At 45.9% G+C, this 26,615-nt stretch overlaps 1 protein-coding gene across 1 annotated transcript in view; it reads right to left on the bottom strand.

The window, feature by feature from the left end:
* Positions 1-26,615, bottom strand: part of LOC144480123 (glutamate receptor ionotropic, delta-1-like) — a 791,184-nt gene that overhangs the window by 62,770 nt on the left and 701,799 nt on the right. Inside the window, exons 7-8 of the mRNA XM_078199268.1 lie at positions 26,135-26,296; positions 17,237-17,356 (exon numbers count right to left, since the gene is read on the bottom strand). Coding sequence (XP_078055394.1) covers positions 17,237-17,356; positions 26,135-26,296 — 282 coding nt within the window. The remainder of the gene's footprint in view (positions 1-17,236; positions 17,357-26,134; positions 26,297-26,615) is intronic.

Here is a 26,615-nt window from a genome sequence, read left to right as displayed (position 1 = left end):
GAGCCCGAGTTCGATTCCCAACTTGGGTCGCTGTCTGTTTGGAGTCTGCACGTTCTCTCCATGTCTGTGTGGGTTTCCTCCGGGTGCTCCAGTTTCCTCCCACAGTTCGCAAGACATGCTGGTTAGGGTGCACTGACCAGGTGCCGGATTGTGGTGATTAGGGGATTTTCACAGTAACTTCATTGCGGTGTTAATGTAAGCCTACTTGTGACACGAATAAATAAACTTTAAAGAAAATTAGAAAGAGATATTTGTAAACTCAGATGATGCTTAAAATCATTGGTTTATCTCTGATACTAGGGTTTGAGCAAAGGTAAGTTTAGGATAAGAATTTGCACCACATCTGAAATCATCTTTTAGTTTTGTACGTGGAAAGTTTGTGAAACATAAGAATCAACCCACTGAAGGTCCAAGGTCCCAGTTATTCCAGCAGACAGTGTATTTCACACTATTTATATCCTTGTTTCAGTTTTAGTAATAATCCAGATTTAGCTGTTCACACATGTCTGCTTCCCTCACTGGGTTGTGTGGGATTATGGGTGGGTACTTAATAATTAGGACAATGGATTAATAACCAAATATTCTGTGTTCAGATCCCACCTCAAAAGGGTGTGGAATTGATTTTAATAAATCTCATGCTTTGTGAAGTTAAGCAAAAGGACATGAGTATAAAAGCGTCTGTGTGGTCGTAAAAACACAACTGGTTCATTATACTGTTTAAGAAGAGGAATCCTTCTCCCTTCCTAACCTTTCAGATTCTTTTCAGATAAAGCTCGGCACAACATCGTGGGCTGAAGGGCCTGTTCTGTGCTGTACTGTTCTATGTTCTAACCCTCTGTGCACTGATAAGTCAGGATTTTTTCATGTTGAGAATCATTGGTCGGTAACTCTGAGAGCAGAATGAACTCTGGGTGAGGGAGGGGCTTATCATTCCCATTCACAGAGGTTTGGAAGTAAAAACACTGATCGAGATCTGAAGGACACAACTACCAAATCAGCCCAGCTCCTGGCCTGAGGGAACCAGTTCCAGGAAGTAACTGACTGGACCGTTTCCTCTGGCCAGCTGTCACAGGCACGTTTACCCATGGTAACAGTCACGATGACCAACAGTCCACTGTGAGAGCATGCTGGAATTTGTGTCACACTGTTAATGTACTGTGTGGGCCAGATAGAGAGCTGACAACTGGAAGTTGGCCTTTCACAAGAGGCTACGTGCTGTCAACATCAGCAGCAGAATTCACCAGGTTATCAATCTTAATTTGATGCGGAGCGTAGATGAGAACACCAGCTGGAGGAGTAAAAGTTAAAATGAGGCGTGATGCTGGTGAATCTAACACACTCGGCTCTTTGCGTACAAAACTAAAAATAGCAGCGACTGAGTCATCTGTAGGCCATCAAATCCAGTCAAGAATAGTGGGAACCTCTCCACCCGAGGGGATTTTCACACTAACTTCACAGCAGTGAAGCCTACTTGTGACACTAATAAATAAATTCTAAAAACTAAAACCTCAACCGTGATAGAGTTCAGCATGAGTCCAAAACAAAGAATTTAGGGCGGCACAGTGGCACAGTGGTTAGCACTGCTGCCTCACAGTGCCAGGGACGCAGGTTCGATTCAAGACTTGGATCACTGTCTGTGTGGAGTTTGCACATTCTCCCCGTGTTTGCGTGGGTTTCCTCCGGGTGCTCCCGTTTCCTCCCACAGTCCAAAGATGTGCAAGTTAGGTGGATTGGTCATGTTAAATTGCCCCTTAGTGTCCAAAGTCATGTCGGTAAGAAGGATCAGCAGGGTAAATATGTAGGGCTATGGGGATAGGGCCTGGGTGCGATGCTCTGTTGGAGAATTGGTGCAGACTCAATGGGCTGAATGACCTCCTTTTGCACTGTCAGGATTCTATGAAAGGTCGACGTTTTTCCACGTTTCTCCACATACTCGATGCTGACTTGTTGTTCAACGTGTCTGACAGATAAACAGTTAAAATAGAAATGTTCCTATCCTGTAGTCATTTGCCAAGTACAACCATGTTAGCAGCATAGCAGGAAGCCACATAGCAAATTGTGTTGTCTCCACATAGCTGTCATTCTAAACGCTTTTCCATTTGAGTCATTTATTTTGGAAGCTGGGTCAATATTTCTGCAGGGGCCCTCATACTTGTTCAGAATGACCTTGGCAGCAGAATTCTGGAAACCCTGTATTTCCAGTCTTCTCGTGATGAAGTTACTGCAGAAAAGCAAGCAGCCTAAAAGAAATTCATCTCTTCTTGTGTTTGACTTGGATTCACAAGGCTTCATGTTAATGGATTCTGTAATCAACTAGACCTGTGCATGGAAAAACATTCCAACTTCCTCCTTCAGTGCGAACGTCCCAACATTAGCAATTCACCCACAGTGCAAGGAATCTTTCACCATTTACCGTCTCCAAACCCTTTCATAATTTTTAATAAACCTAGTATTTAACTCAATGTCAATGACTCAAGATTAGATTTCATTGGCAAAACTAATGAGTGAGGGTCAGATAAATATGGGATATGTGAATAGAGGGGGAGTGCTTGTTTCCAGAGTGCTTTTAATTCCCCTCCTACCATCTGTTGTACAGCAGAGACATGAAGTGAATCTCATTCATTGCAGTTTGAGCTCAGTATCAGTCAGGACAAGTCATTAACTGAATACCTGGCAGCAATCTACACTGCTTAGTTACTCTGCTGGTTACGGTAATAATTGCTCTGTGGGACTGACTAGCCAGCACAAAGGGTCATGCAGGTTCCTGAGTTAATGAGTTGTTGGCCCTCGGAGCAATTTAATTTGTTCACCTCATACAAGAATTGGCTCCGTCTCTATTACACACTTAGACCAGGGGAGTAAACAAGAGTGACTCCACATTCTGTACGCTGACCCCACTTAAACAAAACATTTATTTGTTCTTTAATCTCTCCCAGTTCCAACATCCCAATCTTGAGCCAGCTTTTTACATTTAGAAATCCAGATCAAACAAAGGGAGAGAGAGAGACACTCTGCTGAAACCCATCACTATGTTTAAATCTCTAAATCTAACAGTTTATATTCGCCCGGTATGGATGCTCCCGCTCTCTGCTCGGAAGATATCCATGTTCAAACATTTACATGCAGGTCAGAAGAGTCAAGATTGAGGGACCCAGAAGGCTGGCTAGGTTACTGCTGGACTTAAATCAACTATATAGACTTTCCAAAGGAATTTGATACAGTGCCACACAACTAACTTGTGAGAAAAAAATCATAGCTCATGGAATAAAAGGGATAACAGCATCGTGGATACAAAATTGGCTGAATGGTAGGAGGCAGACAGTAATAATGGTTATTTTTCAGGCTGGAGGAAGGTTTGTAGTGGTGTTGCCCAGGGGTTGGGATTGGGATCCTTGCTTTTCCTGATCTGTATTAATGATCTAGAACTTGGTGTGGAGGGGACAGTATCAAAGTTTGCAGATGATATGAAACTTGGAGACATTTTAATCTGTAAAGAACATAAGAACTAGGAGCAGGTGTAGGCCCCTCGAGCCTGCTCCGCCATTCAATAAGATCATGGCTGATCTATTCGTGGACTCAGCTCCACTTACCCGCCCGCTCACCATAACCCTGAATTCCTTTACTGTTCAAAAATTTATCTATCTTTGCCTTAAAAACATTCAATGAGATAGCCTCAACTGCTTCACTGGGCAGGGAATTCCACAGATTCACAACCCTTTGTGTGAAGAAGTTCCTCCTCAACTCAGTCCTAAATCTGGTCCCCCTTATTTTGAGGCCATGCCCCCTAGTTCTAGTTTCACCCGCCAGTGGAAACAACTTCCCTGCTTCTATCTTATCTATTCCCTTCATAATTTTATATTTTTCTATAAGATCCCCCATCATTCTTCTGAATTCCAATGAATATAATCCCAGTCTACTCAGTCTCTCCTCATAAGCCAGCCCTCTCAACTCCGGAATCAACCTAGTGAATCTCCTCTGGACCTCCTCCAGTGCCAGTACATCCTTTCTCAAGTAAGGAGATCAAAACTGTACACAGTACTCCAGGTATAGCCTAGCCAGAACCTTGTACACCTTATACAGCTAAGAAGTCAGTGTAGATCTTCAAAAGGGCATAGACAAGTTGGTGGAATGGGCAGATAGGTGGCAGAAGATGCATTTTGGTAAGAAGAACATGAAGAGATAATGGGCCCTATTTTACCATTGCGTCGTGCCCGAAAATGTGGTAAAGTCGGGTGTGGGGCCATTAACGCGATCTGCGCCCACGTCCGCACAGATGGCCACTTTACTGAGAATGGCTGCGATCCGACTCGAGCCCGAAATGGGCGCAACTGCGATTTAAATGCATTTGCATGCATTTAAATTGAATTAGAACTGAATAGTCTCATTAGCGATAGACAACATGGTTTTGTACGAGGGAGGTCATGCCTCACAAATTTGGTTGAGTTTTTTGAGGAGGTGACAAAAATGATTGACGAGGGAAGGGCCGTGGATGTCGTCTACATGGATTTTAGTAAAGCATTTGACAAGGTCCCTCATGGCAGGCTGGTGCAAAAGGTTAAATCTCACGGGATCAAAGGTGAACTAGCTAGATGGGTACAGAACTGGCTTGGCCATAGAAAGAGTAAGAAGTCTAACAACACCAGGTTAAAGTCCAACAGGTTTATTTGGTAGCAAATGCCACTAGCTTTTGGAGCGCTGCCCCTTCGCTAGGTGGAGTGGGAGATGTGCTCACAAACAGGGCATACAGAGACACAAACTCAATTTACAGAATAATGATTGGAATGCTAATCAAGCTAATCAATGCTAATACAGCTAATCAAGTCTTAAAAGTCCAGACAATGTGAGTGGAGAGAGCATTAAGCACAGGTTAAAGAGATGTGTATTGTCTCCAGACAGATCAGCTAGTGAGATTTTACAAGTTCAGGCAAGTTGTGACCCCGGTTGAGGCCGTCCTCATGTGTGCGGAACTTGGCTATCAGTTTCTGCTCAGCGACTCTGCGCTGTCGTGTGTTGTGAAGGCCGCCTTGGAGAATACTTACCTGAAGATCAGAGGCTGAATGCCCGTGACCGCTGAAGTGCTCCCCAACGGGAAGAGAACAGTCTTGCCTGGTGATTGTCGAGCGGTGTTCATTCATCCATTGTCATAGTGTCTGCATGGTTTCCCCAATGTACCATGCCTCGGGACATCCTTTCCTGCAGCATATCAGGTAGACAACATTGGCCGAGTTGCAAGTGTATGTACCGTGTACCTGGTAGATGGTGTTCTCACGTGAGATGATGGCATCCGTGTTGATGATCCGGCACGTCTTGCAGAAGTTGCTGTGGCAGGGTTGTGTGGTGTCGTGGTGACTGTTCTCCTGAAGGCTGGGTAGTTTGCTGCGGACAATGGTCTGTTTGAGGTTGTGCGGTTGTTTGAAGTCAAGAAGTGGGGGTGTGGGGATGGCCTTGGCGAGATGTTCGTCTTCATCGATGACATGTTGAAGGCTCCGGAGGAGATGTCGTAGCTTCTCCACTCCGGGGAAGTACTGGACGACGAAGGGTACTCTGTCCACCGTGTCCCATGTTTGTCTTCTGAGGAGGTCGGTGCGGTTTTTCGCTGTGGCGCGTCAGATGAGTTGAGCGCCATATCCTGTTCTTATGAGGGCATCTTTCAGCGTCTGGAGTGTCTGTTGCGATCCTCCTCATCCGAGCAGATCCTGTGTATACGGAGGGCTTGTCCGTAGAGGATGGCTTCTTTAACGTGTTTAGGGTGGAAGCTGGAGAAGTGGAGCATCGTGAGGTTATCCGTGGGCTTGCGGTACAGTGAGGTGTTGAGGTGAAGGTCCTTCATGGGGTGTGTCCAAGAATGCAACCGATTCTGGAGAGTAGTCCATGGTGAGTCTGATGGTGGGATGGAACTTGTTGATGTCATCATATAGTTGTTTCAGTGATTGTTCACCATGAGTCCAAAGGAAGAAAATGTCATCGATGTATCTAGTGTATGGCATCGGTTGAAGGTCCTGTGCGGTGAAGAGATCTTGTTCGAACCTGTGCATGAAGGTGTTGGCATATTGAGGTGCGAATTTGGTCCCCATGGCTGTTCCGTGTGTCTGGATGAAGAACCGGTTGTTGAAGGTGAAGACATTGTGGTCCACGATGTTGAGGATGGCCTCAACCGGGATCTTGGGTTCATGTCACACTATCTGTAACCCCCACAACCTGCCTGGACTTGCAAAATCTCACTAGTTGTCCTGTCTGGAGACAATACACATCTCTTTAACCTGTGCTTAATGCTCTCTCCACTCACATTGTCTGTATCTTTAAGACTTGATTAGCTGTATTAGCATTGATTAGCTTGATTAGCATTCCAATCATTATTCTGTAAATTGAGTTTGTGTCTCTGTATGCCCTGTTTGTGAACACATCTCCCACTCAACCTGACGAAGGGGCAGTGCTTCGAAAGCTAGTGGCATTTACTACCAAATAAACCTGTTGGACTTTAACCTGGTGTTGTTAGACTTCTTACTGTGTTTACCCCAGTCCAACGCCGGCATCTCCACATCATTGGCCATAGAAGACAGAGGGTCGCAGTGGAGGGGTCTTTTTCTGATTGGAGGTCTGTGACTAGTGGTGTTGCGCAGGGCTCTGTACTGGGACCTCTGCTGTTTGTGATATATATAAATGATTTGGAAGAAGATGTAGCTGGCCTGATTAGTAAGTTTGCAGATGACACAAAGATTGCTGGAGTTGCGGATAGTGATGAACATTGTCAGAGAATACAGCAGGATATAGATAGGCTGGCAAATTGGGCGGAGAAATGGCAGATGGAATTTAATCCAGATAAATGCGAAGTGATGCATTTTGGTAGATCTAATGCAGGGGGGAGCTATACAATAAATGGCAGAACCATCAGGAGTATAGACACACAGAGGGATCTGGGTGTGCAAGTCCACAGATCCTTAAAGGTGGTAGCACAGGTGGAAAAGGTGGTGAAGAAGGCATATGGCATGCTTGCCTTTATTGGACGGGGCATAGAGTATAAAAGTTGGCATATGATGTTGCAGTTATATAGAACGTTGGTTCGGCCACATTTGGAGTACTGCGTCCAGTTCTGGTCGCCACACTACCAGAAGGACATGGAAGCTTTGGAGAGAGTACAGAAAAGGTTTGCCAGGATGTTGCCTGGTATGGAGGGTATTAGCTATGAGGTGAGATTGAGTAAACTAGAGTTGTTCTCCTTGGAAAGACGGAAGTTGAGGGGCAACCTAATAGAAGTTTATAAAATTATGAAGGGCATAAATAGGGTGAACAGTTGGAAGCTTTTTCCCAGGTCAGAAATGACAAACACAAGTGGTCACAAGTTCAAGGTAAGAGGGGCAAGGTTCAATACAGATATGCGGGGGACGTATTTTACACAGAGGGTGTTGGGGGCCTGGAATGCACTGCCAAGCAAGGTGGTTGAGGCAGACACGCTAGGATCACTTAAGACTTATCTGGATAGCCACATTAACAGACTGGGAATAGAGGGATACAAACAGATGGTCTAGTTAGGAACACATGATCTGCGCAGGCTTGGAGGGCCGAAGGGCCTGTTCCTGTGCTGTATTGTTCTTTGTTCTTTAATGAACTGCCCGCCCAGCTTTACCAGCATTTCCCCCTTTACCACCGCGTTCGCCGATCCGGAATCGCACCGAAATGAACCTGCTGAATAAAAGTCTGGATCGGGCGCTCCAGCTGCTGAAAAGGTGAGTTCAGGGCTTCCAATGGCTCTCTGACTCAGATCAGTGGTGGAGGGGGGAGGGAGGCGGGTCAGATCATTCTCTGGTTGGGGGGGGGAGAGGAGTGAGGCCAGATCATTCTCTGTTGCGGGGGGGTGGGGGGGGGAGGGGGGGGGAGGCCGATCGTTGTCTGGTTGGGGGGGGGGAGGGAGGCGGGACAGATCATTCTCTGGTGAGGGGGTGGGGAGGGAGGAGGAGGCGGGTCAAATGTTCCTCTGGGGGCGCGGGGTTGGTGGGGGTGGAGTGAGGCCAGATCATTCTCTGGGGGAAGGGGGGGGGGGAGTGAGGAGGAGGAGGGTCAGATGTTCCTCTGGGGGAGTGAGGGGGGTGGAGTGAGGCCAGATCATTCTTGGAGCGGGGGGGGGGGGGGGGGGGGGGGGGCAGTGAGGCCAGATCTTTCTCTGAGGCGGAGGGCAGTGGGGGGGGAGGCCCGATCACTCACTGGAAAGGCGGGAGCAGATGGATCTCTGGTGGGGAGGGTTCGCTGCCATTCTGTGGGCGATCAGTGGGGGGGAAGGGGGTAGGGGGTTGCAATCAGTCTGGGTAGCAGGGGGGGCGGTTGATAAGGGGGACAGTAATGTTGTGGGTAGCAGGGGGGGAGGTTGATAAGGGGGACAGTGATGCCTGTGGGGGCCATCGCTCCCGCTTTTCTCTCCCGAGCCGCTCTCTCTGCTTTCTGCGGCCCGGGAGCGACCTGACACAGGCGCGCTTTTTCAAATTGTTTTCTCACTGAGCCTGCGCAGTTCAGAGCTCCGATCGTTTCGCCCACAGTGCGAATGAGACCCGCGATTATTTTTTCAGGCTAAGTGCTAATGGGGGCGCCTGAGAGCAGAATTCCAAGTCGGATCTGAATTGCGCCCAGATTCAGCACTTAGAATGAAAATGGTAAAATCAAGCCCAATATAAAATAAGGAGTACAACTCCTAAAGGATGCAGGAGCAAAGGGAGCTGGGTGTATATGTGCATAGAACATTGAAGGTGGCAGGACAGGTGGAGAGAGCAGTTATTCTGGGCTTTATTTAGGGAAACACAAGAGCACAGAGGTTACGCTGAACTTATATGAGATACTAGTTAGACCTCAGCTGGAATATTGTGTACAATTCTGGGCTCCTCATTATAGGAAGGATATGAACGCATTGGAGAGAGTGCAGAAGAGGTTTACAGGAATGGTTCCAGGGATGAGAAAGTTCAGAGGATAGATTGAGAGGTTGGGACTGTTCTCCTCGGAGAGAAGGCGGCTCAGAGGAGATTTGATAGAGATGTTCAAAATCCTGAGGGGGCTGGACAGAGTAGACAGGGAGAAACTGCTTCCCCTCTTAAAAAGAATCAAGAATGGGAGGGCACAGATTTAAAGTGATTTGTAAATGCGATGCAAAGAAAAATACTTTTTCACCCAGTGAGTGGTTCAGGTCAGGAACGCACTGCCTGGAAGTGAGGTGGAGGCAGGTTCAATGGAGGCATTCGAGAGGGCATTAGATGATTATTTCAAGAGGAACAATGTGCAGGAGAACAGGAAAAAGACAGGGGAATGACACCAAGAGCGGAATTTTACCGGCACATCCACCCAGGGTTTGTACGATCCCGCCCGAGGTTAAAAGAGAATGCTGTTCTCCGAACCTCGCCGCCCCCGGAATCGGGCGGGCGTGCCGGTAAAATTCTAGCCCAAATCTTAATGCCCATTCAGAGAGCTGGAGCAGACAAGATGGGCCAAATGGCCTCCTTCTGGAGGGAAGGAGAATAAATAAATAGAAGTAAAATTAAAACATAAAGGTCAGTATCTGAGAGATGAAACAGATAAAATGAACGTTAGAAAATGGTGTTGTTTGTAATAGTCGGAGTGAGGTGGATTCTTCACCCATCGAGCCAGGGTCTTTCATCCCAGCGTGTTGCAGGTTAAGTTTAACAATTAAAATGTGGACCTGTCGCCATTAGCAATCCATTTCTCACTCTCAATACCTGAACCACATTAGCACATGGATTCTAAACTGTGCTGTAATTGGACAAAGATCACTGAAGCACGACACTAACTTTTCAATCTTCCCTAGACATTACCGAAGTCAAAGCCCCCCCCCACTCCCGCCCGGTACACCATAAACGTTTGACGGTAACTCTTTGGCTACCGATCTACCTGAAGCAGACAGTGAGAGTTAAAGTGAACTTGCAGTGTGGAAATGAGCGTCAGTGTAAACCCTGGCAATAGAGGATCCCAGAATTAGCGGCTGGAATAATAAACCTGTTAATGACACTCAAAGTGATGTCTTGGGACCCAGGGCCATTATCCAGTTCCCAAGCCTGAAACACTCGGTGAATTTCCAAACAGCAGAAATCTGGGATTATTGGAGATGTTACTCCAGAGAACGTTGTACTTTTCCGGCTGTTCAAAGAACTTCCGAGATCATATACAGGAAATATTTGCCACGTTGGTTATATTGTCATCCTCTGTCTCTGAGTAGCTGCTCTCACTGTCCCGAGGTGACACGTTCCTCATTCCCTTCCTGAGTTATTACAGCACCGCGGAGACATTCCTTCTCCCAGTGAGAGTGTAACATCGACTTCAGCCTGAGTTTAACTGTTGGCAGCTTCCTCTTGTAGATGCACAGCTCATGTAATAGGATAAAGATTCATTTGCCTGACCCTTCACCTTTGCCGGGGTGTAAATTAGCTGATATAGGATTGGCAACCTGTTATGGAAATCAAGGGAAAAGAAAACTGGGCAGGTGTGTTATGGTTTAGTTGAGTTTTGTTTATTAGTGTCACAAGTAGGCTTACATTAACACTGCAATGAAGTTACTGTGAAAATCCCCTAGTCGCCACACTCCGACGCCTGTTCGGGTACACTGAGGGAGAATTTAGCGCGGCCAATGCACCTAACCAGCACGTCTTTTGGAGTGTGCGAGGAAACCGGAGCACCCGGAGGAAATTCACGCAGACACAGGGAGAACGTGCAGACTCCGCACAGACAGTGACCCAAGGCCGGAATCAAACCCGGCGCAGTGAAGGAGCAATGCTAACCACTGTGCCACTGTGGGTGGGGCGTGGAGCACGCAGGGCAAACAATGGCAGGAACACGAAGCGAGTGGAGCGTGTAACTGGTGGGACATGTAATGAGTTGGATGTGTAACAGGGGGATGTGTAATGGGTGGAACGTGTCACAGGTGGAACGTGTAACAGGTGTGATGTGTAACAGATGGGATGTGTAACAGGTGGAAAGTGTAACGGGTGAGATGCGTAACAGGTGGGATGTTTAACAGATGGGATGTATAACAGGTGGGATGTGTAACAGGGGATGTGTAACGGGTGGGATGTGTAACAGGTGGGATGTGTAACGGGTGTGATGTATAATGGGTGGGACGTGTAATGGATGTGATGTGTAACAGGTGGGATGTGTAACGGGTGTGATGTGTAATGGGTGGGATGTGTAATGGATGTGATGTGTAACAGGTGGGATGTGTAACGGGTGTGATGTGTAATGGGTGTGATGTGTAACAGGTGGGATGTGTAACGGGTGTGATGTGTAACGGGTGTGATGTGATGTGTAACGGGTGTGATGTGTAACGGGTGTGATGTGTAACAGGTGGAATGTGATGTGTAATGGGTGTGATGTATAACGGGTGTGATGTGTAACGGGTGGGATGTGTAATGGGTGTGATGTGTAATGGGTGGGACGTGATGTGTAATGGGTGTGATGTGTAACGGGTGTGATGTGTAACGGGTGTGATGTGTAACGGGTGCGATGTGTAACGGGTGTGATGTGTAACGAGTGTGATGTGTAACAGGTGCGATGTGTAACGGGTGTGATGTGTAACGGGTGTGATGTGTAACGAGTGTGATGTGTAACGGGTGCGATGTGTAACGGGTGTGATGTGTAACGAGTGTAATGTGTAACGGGTGGGATGTGTAATGGGTGTGATGTGTAATGGGTGGGACGTGATGTGTAATGGGTGTGATGTGTAATGGGTGTGATGTGTAACGGGTGTGATGTGTAATGGGTGTGATGTGTAACGGGTGCGATGTGTAACGGGTGTGATGTGTAACGGGTGTGATGTGTAACGAGTGTGATGTGTAACGGGTGCGATGTGTAACGGGTGTGATGTGTAACGAGTGTAATGTGTAACGGGTGGGATGTGTAATGGGTGTGATGTGTAATGGGTGGGACGTGATGTGTAATGGGTGTGATGTGTAATGGGTGTGATGTGTAACGGGTGTGATGTGTAACGGGTGTGACGTGTAACGGGTGCGATGTGTAACGGGTGTGATGTGTAACGGGTGTGATGTGTAACGGGTGTGATGTGTAACGGGTGTGATGTGTAACGGGTGCGATGTGTAACGGGTGTGATGTGTAACGGGTGTGATGTGTGATGTGGGAAAACGGAACGTGTCCGCTTTGGCTGGAAGAAGGGAAAAGCAGAATATTATTTAAATAGAGAGAGATTGCAGAACTCTGAGGTGTAGAAGGACCCAGTGTCCTGGTGGACACATCAGGAAAAGCTGGTCTGCAGTTACAGCAAATGCTTAAGAAGACAAATGGAAGATCGGTGTTTATTGCAAGGTGAATGAAATATAAACGTTTGATAGGGTGGATTCCAGAAAGGTGTTTCCTCTTACGGGAGAGATGAGATCCATAGGGACACAGTTTGAAAATAAAAGATCTCCTTTGTAAGATAGAGATGAGATATTTTATATCTCTGAGAAGGTTGTTAGTGTTTGAAAGCCTCTTCCTCAGAGAATCTGGGTTATTGCATTAATTCATTAGGCTGAGTTAGAGTTTAGATAGACAAGGGAGTCAAGGGTTACGGGGATCTTATTAAATGGCAGAACAGGTTTGAAGGGATGAATGGCCTATTCCTGCTCCTATGTTCCTAACTGGAGCATGTAATGAGCAATCTAATGTAACTGAAACATTCAGGCTCTGTAACTGGAGCATGCACTGAGCAGAAGATGAACTTATTAACTCCCAGCAAGTCCATCCGTGCAGGACTGGTACAGTTGGCCAGAGAGAATGTTAACCTACGTTGTTATCTGAACAATGAGGTGTGAGGGTGTGCAGCCCTGCTAGTACTAATGGGTAAAAACAAAAGAGTTCACGTGTTACATTTGTGGAAACAATGCTGAGAGGAGACTAGTATGTGATGGATTTGAAACTGCAGTATAAAGCATTGCCAAGACACGCAATCATAATATACTGGAGAAATGCTGAATTCATCAGCATAAATTTCCTTTCTCTGATTTTGCACACCCATTATCTTATTAAAGCTGGTATTTCAACAGTAGATCACCATAGGAACACATTAAGCCTCCATTCATAATCACAAGCACAAGTTTGAGGCTCAGAGGTCGAGTCCGACCTCGACATTCACTTTGATGATATAATATGGATTCAGGGAACCAGAGCAAAGAAAATGTCCATGACTAATTGTTGCACCTACATCTTCAGCATGCTTCACAAATTAGGTTATTATTGATATGATTCACTTGATCACATCAACTTCTGCAGCCATTCTCTTTCCGAGACACTCGCATTGTCCCACTTGAAGAGTTTCCTGAGGTGTTGAACTGAAATCTGAACCGTCCATTAGATTTTTCGACACATGATTTGACCTAACAATCCCCCCCGCCCGTTATAATGTTTACTTCAGAGAAATTAAGGTACTGCGGATGCTGGACATCTGAAGGAAAAGCAGGAAAAAGCTGGAAAAACTCAGCAGGTCTGGCAACATCTGAGGAGAGAGGGAGAGTTAACATTTCCAATCTGTATGACTCTTCTTCAGAGCTGGTTCACTCGCTTTCTCTCTCCACAGATGCTGCCAGATGTGCTGAGTGTATTTTTCTTTATTTGAGGAGTTTGTTACCCCTCTGCCACTGAAGGTCGGTGGAGGTAACTTTTCTGCCCGTTTGTTGAGCGGTTAGCTTGAAAACAATATATGTCAAAAACTAGTGGATAGATTTGAACGAAAGCTGGCACACGGATTGGCTATGGCCAATTTTGGTGATGATGCAGATCTGGAATTTCGAAAGGATTTGTTAACATTGGGAAATGATGTGAATTGAATTTTTGGAATGTCACGGATTGTCTCAGCTGTTCTGGTACAGTTTATCACAGCTCTCATAATGAGAGCAGAGTTTTCTGAGCAGGTTGTTGGAGGCAGATTAGTCTGAAGAGATTAATTTAAAAAAATTTTCAGCTTAGTTACTGAGCATCAACCAGACAGGGAAAAGCTCCAAGGAAGGGCTGCATAACTGTAATAACATTGAGTTAATACATCCTGGCAAAGTTATGCGCGCTACGTAATACCCGTCCCACTTGTTTTGGATTGATTTTGTTGGAGAGCATTCTAATGGGAAACAGCGATGTTATATTGTAACTGTTAATTTTGGGGACCAATTTATAAGTAAATAATGTGCGTTCAATTAATCTTTCTGCCAGATTTATTAATTTAAAAGTTAAACATCTTTACAACTCATAATCACAAGGCAATTTTAAATAATTGCCTCTTAAATGTGTTTAATGATGTGGATAATGTGGCATCTCTCGGAATGAATGACAGCACTCAATCACTAATTGTTGCTCATATTTAACCTTCACAAAGCAAATGTATTTTGCCCACACAATTCTTGATTTTATTTTGGAGAAAGATCGTTGATCCCAATAGACTTTCTTCTTTAGTCACAGCAGCTTGGAGAATCTTATCAGGTAAAGGAGACCCCATTCTCAGGCCTGAACCGGCAGATCACTGACCACCTACAGTAAGGAGAAGACACAAATCCCCCAAGTATCTGCAGGGAGAGGAGACAAGGAGAAGAGTCGGTGTGCGGAGTGAGACTGTGGTTGGGTTGGGTTGGGATTTTCTTTGGCGAATGTTTCAAAGTGTTAATGGATCTGCTACAAATAGAAAACAGATTGATTCTCCCCACTTCAGTCGAGCATTGATATATTCCCATTTACTGCTAACTAATCAATAGTAAAAGACTAGAAAACAGAACGTTAACACTATCATTATATTTCATGCAAATCCACAAAACAGGGTCCATTGGTTGCAACACCTGGTTGTGACTTTTCTAACAGCATAAGTGATCCTTCACTCACATCCCAGCAACGTGAGTGACATTGCATTGTCTCCTTACAGAGTGTTTTCAGTAGATCAGTTAGTCATTTCACACTGAATTCTTCTGTCAGGCACATCAGTTCTCGTCCTTCTGCATTGGACCGTTACATTCTGCTGTGTACACAGTAAACTGATAACAGCATTCTGAGGAACACAGTTTGCTGAGGTATTGCTCTTTCACAGATGTGCTGGAACCCAGGCCAGACTTTCATGGGTTACATGTTGATACTGGTTAATGCATTGAACATCAAGGGGAAATAGTTATATTCTCTCTTGTTGGAGATGGTCCTTGTGAGACTGAACTGTTACTTGCCATTTATCAGCCCAAGCCTGGATATTGTCCCAGCTCTTTCTGCTTTTGGATATGGACTGCTTCAGTATCTGAGGAGCTGCAACTGATGCTGAATATTGTGCAGTCATCAGCGAGGATCCTCATTTCTGACCTTATGATGGAGGGAAGGTTATTGATGAAGCAGCTGAAGATTGTTGGGTCTAGGACACTGACCCTGAGGGACTCCTGCAGAGATGCCCTGGAGCTGAAATGATTGATCTTCAACCACCACAACCATCTTCCTTTGTGCCAGGTATGACTCCAATCACTGGAGAGTTTTCCCCTGATTCCCATTGACTCCAGTTTCGCTCGGGCTCCTGAATGCCAGTCGGTCAAATACAGCCTTGATGTCAAAGGCTGTCACTCTCACCTCACCTCTGGAATTCAGTTCTTTTGTCCATGTTTGAACCAAGGCTGTAATGAGGTCAGGAGCTGAGTGACATAGAACATAGAACATAGAACATTACAGCACAGAACAGGCCCTTCGGCCCACGATGTTGTGCCGACCTTCATCTGAAACCAAGATCAAGCTATCCCACTCCCTACCATCCTGGTGTGCTCCATGTGCCTACCCTGGTGAAACCCAAATTGGGTGCCACTGAGCAGGTTATTGCTGAGCAGGTGCTGCTTGATAGCACTGTTGATGACCCCTTCCATCACTTTACTGATGATCGAGAGTAGACTGATTGGGCAGTAATTGGCCGGGGTGGATTTGTCCTGCTTTTTGTGTACAGGACATACCTGGGCAATTTTCTACATTGTCAGGTAGATGCCAGAGCTGTAGCTGTACTGGAACAGCTTGGTTAGGGGCACAGCAAGTTCTGGAATGTGAGTCTTCTGTACTATTGCTGGAATATTGTCAGGGCCCATTGCCTTTGCAATATCCAGAACCTTCAGCTGTTTCTTGATATCACGTGGAGTGAATCGAATTGTCTGGAGACTGGCATCTGTGATGCTAGGGACCACTGGAGGAGGCCAAGATGGATCATCCACTCAGTACTTCTGGCTGAAGATTGTTGCAAATGCTTCAGCCTTATCTTTTGCTCTGATGTGCTGGGCTCCTCCATCATTGAGGACGGGGGTATTTGTGCAGTCTCCTCCTCCAGTGAGTTGTTTAATTGTCCAAGACCATTCATGACTGGATGTGGCAGGACTGCAGATACTAAAATTAATGCTAAATCATCAGTCAGCTTGCCCAATATTATCTCTGAAGCAGATTATTAAGGACACACTAACCACTCATTGATCTTGTTGCTATTTTGTGAGCTTGCTGCATTTTGAGTGGCTGGTCTAGTTTCCTATATCACAGTGACTCCGCTCCAAAGTACTTGATTGGTTGTGAAACATTTTGGGTATTTGTGTGAAAGGGAAAGATGTTTTTTAACAGCAATTTGTTGTTTTCTCTTTTCATTCATAGTTAGAATCCCACGTAATGTTCAGTTTGTGACTTACACCGGGTGAATTGTCATTCCCTCGATTCACAGGTTCTGCAGGGCAGTCTGTCAGAGGCTAGTTTGGAGAGATGATGTGGAAATGCCGGCGTTGGACTGGGGTAAACACAGTAAGGAGTCCAACAACACCAGGTTAAAGTCCAACAGGTTTATTTGGTAGCAAATGCCACTAGCTTTTGGAGCGCTACTCCTTCGTCAGATGGAGTGGAAATCTGCTCTCAAACAGGGCACAGTTTGAGAGCAGGTTTCCACTCCATCTGACGAAGGAGCAGTGCTCCGAAAGCTAGTGGCATTTGCTACCAAATAAACCTGTTGGACTTTAACCTGGTGTTGTTAGACTCCTTACCTAGTTTGGAGAGAATCAGAACTCATGCCCAAGAACCCAAAGCTGTAACAAGTGCTGAGAGAAATTATCACAAGAAGATTTTCAAAGTGACATGGACTGAGTGAAAACAGCACAAAGTGGAGCTGCTTTCTCACGGACAGGAATGAGAGTGGCGAAAGACCAATAATTGTACAATCTCTTCTCTTCACTTTTTAACTTTAGACTATACTTGTGCGCAGTAAGGAAATGAGAAAAAGATTTGTATTTACCCTTCGAATATCTTTCCCAAAGGTTTCACTGTAACTCGTGCCAAGGATCTCAAAGTTAACATTGGAGTTTGATGCACCATTTGCGAATCCCATGGCTCCCGTCAGTCCAATAATTTGACCCTAGGGAAATAGAGGAGAGAACAGTTACTGAGCGCACATGTAGATCATCACACATTTCCTGCTCCATCCAATAGCAACTGCTCCTTCAGAGCATCGATCCTGAACATTGAATGCGACCCTTAGCCCAAGAATAATTCTGGGGAACATTCCTGGGGACAGTGACTTTAATATGGATTCCCATGAGTCATGTAATGAGTGTTTTACATGTGTAGGTGGAACCAGATCATGGCATTGTACTCCAATAGAATTCATTGCCTTCAAGAAACTCCAGTGGATCAAAACTAAAGCAAAATACTGCAGATGCTGGAATCTGAAACAAAAACAGAAAATGCTGGAAAATCTCAGCAGTCTGTCAGCATCTGTGGAGAGAGAATAGAGCCAACGTTTCAAATCTGGATGACTCTTCGCCAGCTCTGTTCTAGTGGATCAAAATGTTTCAACAATAGCTCCCATTTTATTGTATCTAAATGAACCAAATTGGTAAGATGGGTATAGAGGGATATGGGCCAAATGTGGGCAATTGGGACTAGCTTAGGGGTTTAAAAAAAGGGCAGCATGGACAAGTTGGGCTGAAGGGCCTGTTTCCATGCTGTAAACCTCTATGACTCCATGACTCTAAATTACTCCCGCTTAGTACCACAATATAGAATCTATCTGATTGAGTCACATCCATCCATCTGAGGGAAGCAGAATAGTTGGGAAAGTATTGGATTGCACTATGGGAGAGCTAGCACAGATCAGAGTGACCTAATGGCCTTTCGTGAACTGTAAAGTTCTGTTGTTCTAAGGTTCAATGTAAAATTTGATCCTAGGTAGAATAAAATAAATCACTTCCAATTCACAGCCATTACTTAATATATAATGTACAAAACCAGTTTTCATTAACTCCTAGTATATACAACACAATTTGTCAACATTAACAGCATTCAAATGGTTATTGGATAAACATATGGATGATATTGGAATAGTGTAGATTAGAGGGGCTTTAGATTGGTTCCACTGGTCGGCGCAACATCGAGGGCCGAAGGGCCTGTACTGCGCTGTAATGTTCCATGTTCTAATACATCCGGGCCAACATTTATCAACCAACAATGCTAACATGGATTGTCTGGTCATTTACTTGCTGCGTGTGGGAGTTTGCTGTGTGTAAATTGGTTGTGGAGTCCTAACATAACAATAATAATTACATTTCATTCACTGTAAGCATTTGGGACATGTTGAAGTCACAAACGGGCCAGATAAATGCAAGTTCCTTTTTCTTTTTACAACACCAGTTCCTGTTCTTTGCCATTATATTAAATTCTAACTGGTGCGAATTACTTTCTGTGCATTTGCAGAATACTGATTGTTGGGCCAGGAAGTATACAGTCTTCATCCAAACAAAAATGATCAGATTACTGGTATGATCATTTCTGTACAGCTGACACTATTGGCTTACCCAAGGCTCAGTTGGACACGTCTCAAATTTTCTTCTGCAATTTGCCTTCTGTAATTTTGAAAAGGGGTCTTTTTCACTGAGTCACTCAGTGAAAACGAGAGAGGTGGGAAATGGGAGATAACTCTGTGTTAGATTTGTTGGGATTCAGAGTGTGGTGATAGTCGAGTCACTGCTGTTTGCATAATGGGACATGGTTTCACATCTTGCGCTTCTTTATCTGACACGGAATGGGAGGTGAGCTGAGATTCTGCATATCAGTTTTCACAAGCAGACATTGGATTCTGATTTAGTCACGGTTTGCAGCAGCACTTGGCACTGATTGGCAAACTAATTACATAATTATCAGGACACATTGCTAATAACAGCAGCAACGTGCCTGAAAGATCCATGGCACAGTTATCCAACCATCTGTCAGCACACATCAAACCCGTCATTTAGAGTCTGATCTACTTCCCAAACACTGTTGCATTTGTCGAAGAGAGCAGCTGTCAGACAACATCAAATGACATGATTTTCCTGGGTAAAGGTCCCTTTTCATTCATTCATCTCCATTAACTCTGATAGTTAAAGCCAGCTCTTGGAGGTTGGTGATCGGTTGTTGTGCCTCTGTCAGCAGATACGCCCAGGAACTACGATTCCCGTGGTAAGCGGGACAGGAAACCTCCGCCCTTGGTATCTTTGTGTATTCCTACACAGTGACCTAGTATTCCATTTCACTTACTTACCTCGCAATCCCAACAGCCTCCACTCAGAAATTATATAAAAGCAAAGAAATAACTGGAAATAAGAAATCAGCAAGAAATGCTGTTGTTTTTACAATGTTCATTAGCATCAAACTGTAAACTGGAGGCCATTATAGAATCCTTACAGTGCAGAAGGAGGCCATTCGGTCCATTGCATCTACACCGACCACAATCCCACTCAGGCCCTATTCCCATGACCCCACACATTTACCCTGCTAATCCCCCTGACACTAGGGTCAATTTAGCATGGCCAATCAACCTAACCCGCACATTTTTCGACTGTGGGAGGAAACCGGAGCACCCGGAGGAAACCCACACAGACATGGGGAGAATGTGCAAACTCCACACAGACAGTGACCCGAGGCCGGAATTGAACCCGGGTCCCTGGCGCTGTGCGGCAGCAGTGCTAACCCACTGTGACACCGTGCTGCCCTGCAGTTTTGTATTCTGCATTTTATTTCCGCTTTGCTCTCGGATTTGAGCCTACATTGGACGTGTAAAGATATTCTGTATTGAATATTCTTTTGTAGACGATGATTTAAATCTAGATGTGGTGGTTCTTCGATTATTGATCAATTATATTATCAGTAATATTCTTAACTGTAGATTTGGACTTCCACCCAAGGATTTTTCTTGTGCATCATACTCACAGCTTCTGTATTGACTGCCACGAATCAAAACAGAATTATATATCTCTTTCCATTGTTTTAGAAAGAGGAACTGTTCTTCTTATATTGACCTCAATGACCCTTGGACGACAAGCCAGGACAACGAGTGGCCGTACATGGGCTGGTCAGCAGGAGATGGAGTTTGATTGGTGAACATAACACCTAATGGATGGCCAATGGGAGGAGACACCATCAAAAAATGTATCAACAACTTGGATATCGTGAAGCCAGTCTGGCATTCGGTGCCTGTGAGGGAATCAATAAGGACTGAGACCCGTTTTGAGAATGTCTGAACCAGGCCTCGCAAGGCTGGAATGGAGCCAGACATTTGGCTGAATGGGACAGTGCCTCCGGGACTGCGTCCTGTAGCCAGAGTGGAATAGTCAACCCCTGGAGGAGGAAGGGCCAGGAACAGAGGGACTGACTATAGCTGCCGCCTGTTGTAAGGTTATTCAGGGACTCGGTAATGTATGTACCAAGGAGAAATTTCCCAGATTAGTTACTGAGGTGGAGCAGGCTAATTTGGGATGAACCATTTCGGACAGCTGTCTTGGAACAGACCAATCTGGAGTTAATGTTTGAAATGTAGAATATATCTGTCACACAGTATGTACAGTAAATTCTCACTCCTCCTTTCCTTGAATATATGAAGCACTTTCTCCTTTTAATAAAGTTATCTTTTTTTAAATTTCTTTTTTATTCTTACTTATGTCTTTCTGTAATATCAATTGTAATCTTTATATAATTATTATTATTCAACAATATTATTGATTTAGCACATTACTTGGCATTGTCCCTTATTCCTGTTACGCCCAGAGAAGAGTTCTGTCAGGAATCAGAGGTAGTATTAAGTAACCCATATTCCACCTTAGTGGATTTTGGAAATAGGATATAGCTTTAAATAAATTTATTTTTGGTGTGTTTCTGTATTTGAAAGGGTTAATGACTTCCGTTCAGTTCAAATGCCTATATGTTAACGATGGTTTACAACATGAAAGCAAACAGAGCTTAAGGGAAAACTAGGTTGTTGCTTAGCAACCATGGGCCACCCCAGGTTAGAAAGACCTTTTGAATTTGGTTTTAAAATGGACCCAAGAGAAGCTGGACAGGACCAGGGGGCTGTAAAAAGCAGAATTTCCAAAGAACAAATGAAAATCCAGAAACAAGGGAGTTGGGACAAAAAATTATGTCTCAGGAAGATAGATAAGTTAAAGGAACAAAGAACAAGAAGCTGAACAATGTCCTGTTGGGTGAAGTTTAAGTTAAAAGCAGAGAAAGTGGAAGAGACAGCTGCAAGAAGTGAAAATCCAGACATCCGAGATAAATCAAAAGTTTGGTGACATCCTAATACAACCTGTGAAGCAGTAGTGTACATGGCAATTCAAGGGAGAAATGCCAAAAGGAGAGATTGAAATCCTGGAAGTGAATCCTTGGTGATGGCATTGAGAGAAAGCTTTGTTTGGGAGAAGATTCAAAGGTGTGTTTTTTTTCATGAGTGGAGTTTGAAAACCCTTGGAGTTTGGAAGCCAGAGCTCCAGTGAGACCAGTTGGCTCACAGTCTGATAAGCATCTGGGCAAATTTAATGAAAAATCTACAGAAGTTGAATTGGGTGACATCTGTTACTTGGTTTAAGAGTGTGGTTTGTCTGACCACATTTCATCTATTGGTTTACATGGACTGTGTACTTATCGAAAACATTAGAGTATAAGATATATTCTGTAAGTTGTGTTATCCTTTATAAATCTGTAAAGGTGTAGCTGGGGTGAAGGAGTGGTGTACCATAGTCAATCTTTTCATGCTTATTAAATGCCTTATTATGTTGTTATAGGCTAACTGGCGGTCCTGTGATTCTGTTCATCCATATCTCTAAACAAAAGATAAAAGTTACATTGTACTGAGCCAGGGTTCCGCTCTGGGACCTGACTGTCCAATAGGAACATGAGCTGGAACCATAACAGCTCTGAACCCAAGTGAGAATCCAAGGGAATTCTCACACTCCAACAGAGGGTAGAGAGGAGATTGAGGGAGAGGGTGAGGAGGGAATTGAGGGAGAGGATGAGGAGGGAATTGAGGGAGAGGGTGAGGAGGGGATTGAGGGAGAGGGTGAGGAGGGGATTGAGGGAGAGGGTGAGGGAGGATTGAGGGAGAAGGTGAGAGAGGGGATTGAGGGAGAGGATGAGGGAGGATTGAGGGAGAGGGTGATGGAGGATTGAGGGAAAGGGTGAGAGAGGATTGAGGGAGAGGGTGAGGGAGGATTGAGGGAGAGGGTGAGAGGGGATTGAGGGAGAGGGTGAGAGGAGATTGAGGGAGAGGATGAGGAGGGGATTGAGGGAGAGGATGGGGAGGTGATTGAGGGAGAGGGTGAGGGGAATTGAGGGAGAGGGTGAGGGGGATTGAGGGAGAGGATGAGAGGGGATTGAGGGAGAGGGTGAGGGAGGATTGAGGGAGAGGGTGAGGGAGGGGATTGAGGGAGAGGATGAGAGGGGATTGAGGGAGAGGGTGAGGGAGGGGATTGAGGGAGAGGGTGAGAGGGGATTGAGGGAGAGGATGGGGAGGTGATTGAGGGAGAGGGTGAGGGGAATTGGGAGAGGGTGAGAGGGGATTGAGGGAGAGGGTGAAGGAGGCTTGAGGGAGAGGGTGAGGGAGGATTGAGGGAGAGGGTGAGGGAGGGGATTGAGGGAGAGGGTGAGGGAGGGGATTGAGGGGGAGGGTGAGGGAGGGGACTGAGGGAGAGGGTGACAGGGGATTGAGGGAGAGGGTGAGAGGGGATTGAGGGAGAGGGTGAGAGAGGGAATTGAGGGAGAGGGTGAAGAGGGGATTGAGGGAAAGGGTGAGAGGGGATTGAGGGAGAGGGTGAAGAAGGATTGAGGGAGAGGGTGAGGGAGGATTGAGGGAGAGGGTGAGGGAGGGGATTGAGGGAGAGGGTGAGAGGGGATTGAGGGAGAGGGTGAGAGGGGATTGAGGGAGAGGGTGAGGGAGGGGATTGAGGGAGAGGGTGAGGATGCTTCCTCAGTGCATCATCTACAACTAAATTTAAACCTAATTAGAAAGAAGTGGTTGATGATATCACAACAACACATATTGGTGAATTGTTTCATCCCTTTCAAGCAACTTATAAGGCAGGAAATTTCTACCTGAGGTCAAGGGACCTTTGCATGGTTGGTGTCCCGGTCCACTGCGCTTCCCGTGGAAACATTCCACTCATCATACTGATAGCTGCAACACACCGAGTTTCTCAGCAAAGGAAATTGTGGTGTCAGAGAGTTCGACAGAGCAAGGGTTAATGTGGGACTGAGGAAACAGTACCAGCCACACAGTACAGAGACACATGATTGTAGACTGTGTGTAGTCGAGCCTGGAAGAAGTCAGCATGGAGACAGTTCCTACGCAGGGCTGCATCTTGGAGATGGGGAGGTATATAGTTATGAGTTACCAATTAAATGGTTGATGGTCAAACGTACAAGCCTCCAAACCTCTGAGTGAAAGACCAAACAACCTTACAACACAAATCAGGTGGTGCACTCTCTGTGCCTTATTTTACCATTTTGATTCTAAGTGCTGAATCTGGGTGCAATTCAGATCCGACTTGGAAACCTGTTCTCAGGCGCCCCCATACACACTCAGCCCGAAAAAAAAGTCACAAATCTGAATCGCGCTGTGGACGGGGCTTATTGCTGCTGATCCGATCAGAGCCTTCAAGTGCACATGCGCAGTAAAAACAAATTTTAAAACGCTCCCCTGCCATATCACTCCTGGGCCGCAAAAAGCGGATAAAGCGGCCCAGGAGCAATGGCCCCTACAGACACTGCCCCACCCCCACAACATAACTGTCCCCCTTATCCCCCTCCCCGCCCCACTACCCAGACCGATCGCGACCCCTTGCCCCCCTCCCCCCCACAACCGATTGCCCGCAGAGTGGCAGTAGACCCCCTGCCCCCACGTCTCACGCGCCCCCCCCCCACCCCCACGAGAGATACATCTGGCCTTCCTCCCTTTCCCCACCACCAGAGAATGATCTGGCCCCCCCTCCCCCTGCCACCCCCAACCACCGATCTGAGTTAGAGAGCCGCTGGAAGCTCTGAACTTCCCTCCTCAGAAGCTGGAGCGCCCGAAACAGACCTTTGCCGAGCATGTATGTTTCGCGCCGAACCTGGACGGCAAACGCGGTGGTAAAGGGGGAAGTGCCGGTAAGTTTGGGCGTCCAGCCCATTAAGTCAATTTCAATGCATGCAAATGCATATAAATTGACGTCGTGCCAGTTTCGGGTGCGGTCGCGATCATGTCCATTTTCAGGCCTTGGTAAAGGGGGAGTTGGCGTGGACACGGGCGTTGATCACGCTAATCGCCTCACGTCCAACTTTACCAAGTTTTCGCGCAACGCAATGGTAAAATCGGGCCCTCGGTGTGAAATTCTCTCAGATAATGAACAGTTTCAGTCTGAAATAATCCTTGCACCAGCAGACATCACCTCGTCACTGTAATGACAGCACTGATACTATCTGCACTTTATCAAATCCACTGCCACTTTTATGTTCTCATATATAATACAATCTCAGTCTTAGCAACTGCAATCAAATCCCATCTTAGCGACAAAATGCATTCTGCACATGTTCTTATAGCCAATGGCAATGCAGCTTTTACATCAACAGACACAAACCAATCAGCATCTTAACAATCCCAATGTCATCCCCAGCAGCAGAATCTCCTGAATCCTGGCAGAAGCCAGGTGATCAGCCAGAGTTTCCAGAATACAGAGCTGTCCCCCACAGCGGACAGTCTCAGCTTCTCTTTAGATTGGGAACAAACAGTAAGGAATGACTTGACCCAGCCTCTGACCAGCAATATTCCCAAAGCCCAACTCGGAGATTTCATTGCCTCTACTCTCGGGTTTTCCGGGCATAAAATGCAAACGGCCTTTCTCAGTAACACAGGTCATACAGCGGGACTGGGACTCGCTGGAGGCTGTTCTTGCTCATTGCATTTTGCAGCTCAAAATAACTATCATGAAAACAATGTGGACTAGGCACTGAGTAACGTCAATCCATGCCAGGACGGAGCAGGGGGAGTAAAAAACTGGAGCGAGGTGAATGTGAAGGAATGAAGTACTTGAGGGAGTCGCACAAAGTAATTTACTCATCCTCGTTAACACAGGTAGAATCTCTACATCAGTTTAAAGTAAAGTTAAAGTTTATTTATCAGTCACAAGTCAGCTTATATTAACACTGCAATGAAGTTACTGTGAAAATCCCCTAGTTGCCAAAGACTACGGCGCCTGTTTGGGTACACTGAGGGAGAATTTAGCATGGCCAATGCACCCTAACCAGCACGTCTTTCAGACTGTGGGAGGAAACCGGAGCACCCGGAGGAAACCCACGCAGACACGGGGAGAACGTGCAAACTCCACACAGACAGTGACCCGAGGCCGAAATTGAACCCAGGACCCTGGCGCTGTGAGGCAGCAGTGCTAACCACTGTGCCACCCCGAACGTTCTCCATGTGACTGTAACTTTCTTTCTTCAATCCTTTAGTCCTACAAAAGGTTTCTAACTTTCAAAATGAAGCTCCCACACCAGAAACGTAAAGCTGGTGTTTCTCTTCTGAGAATCTGCACCTATAGCACTGGGGACAAGAACATAGAACATTACAGCGCAGTACCGGCCCTTCGGCCCTCGATGTTGCGCTGACCAGGGAAACCCATCTAAAGCCCCTCTAACCTACACTATTCCAATACCATCCATATGTTTATCCAATAACCATTTAAATGCCCTTAATGTTGGCAAGTCCACTATTGCTGCAGGCAGGGCATTCCACCCCCTTACTACTCTCTGAGTGAAGAGAACTCTCAAAACCCCCACTCAGTCCCCACATGGTCTACTTGCCCTCTCTGCAGTTTCAGAACCCTCAGATTTTTAGTTCAGTTCCTCTTACATTTTGAATGGTGTCCAGCATCGACCTCCCTCCGTTCCAGGGCTTGGTCGACTTCCTCATGCAATTGAGGCTTGCCATGCTGTGCCATTTCCGATCCTCAAGCTTCCTATGAAAAGCCCCGGCCAGTAACAGGACACTGTCATAAAGATAAAGATTGGACGTCTGTAAAACAGAGAGATCATTGTTACTGAGAAGCCATTCCCAACTCGAGAAGTATTGACATGTTATTTATTGCATGGTCAGTAATCACAGTGAGTAGCAGCATTAACGGAGCAGTTTTCTCTTTGCACTGAGGGGATTTGATACAGCTTTCTGCTCCTGATCATTCACATTGCTCTTTGTCTGACTCATTCCCATTGCTTTGCTGTGAAGTGGCAGAATGTCTATCCAGTTGTTCATAGAATCGTAGAATCCCTCCAGTGCAGAAGGAGGCCATTCAGCCCATCGAGTCTGCGCCGACCACAATCTCACCCAGACCCTA

Source organism: Mustelus asterias, chromosome 28 (genome assembly GCF_964213995.1).
Source record: "Mustelus asterias chromosome 28, sMusAst1.hap1.1, whole genome shotgun sequence".
Lineage (NCBI taxonomy): Eukaryota > Metazoa > Chordata > Chondrichthyes > Carcharhiniformes > Triakidae > Mustelus > Mustelus asterias.
The sequence above is the reverse complement of the archived record's forward strand: the minus strand, read 5'-3'. Positions and strand labels throughout refer to the sequence as shown.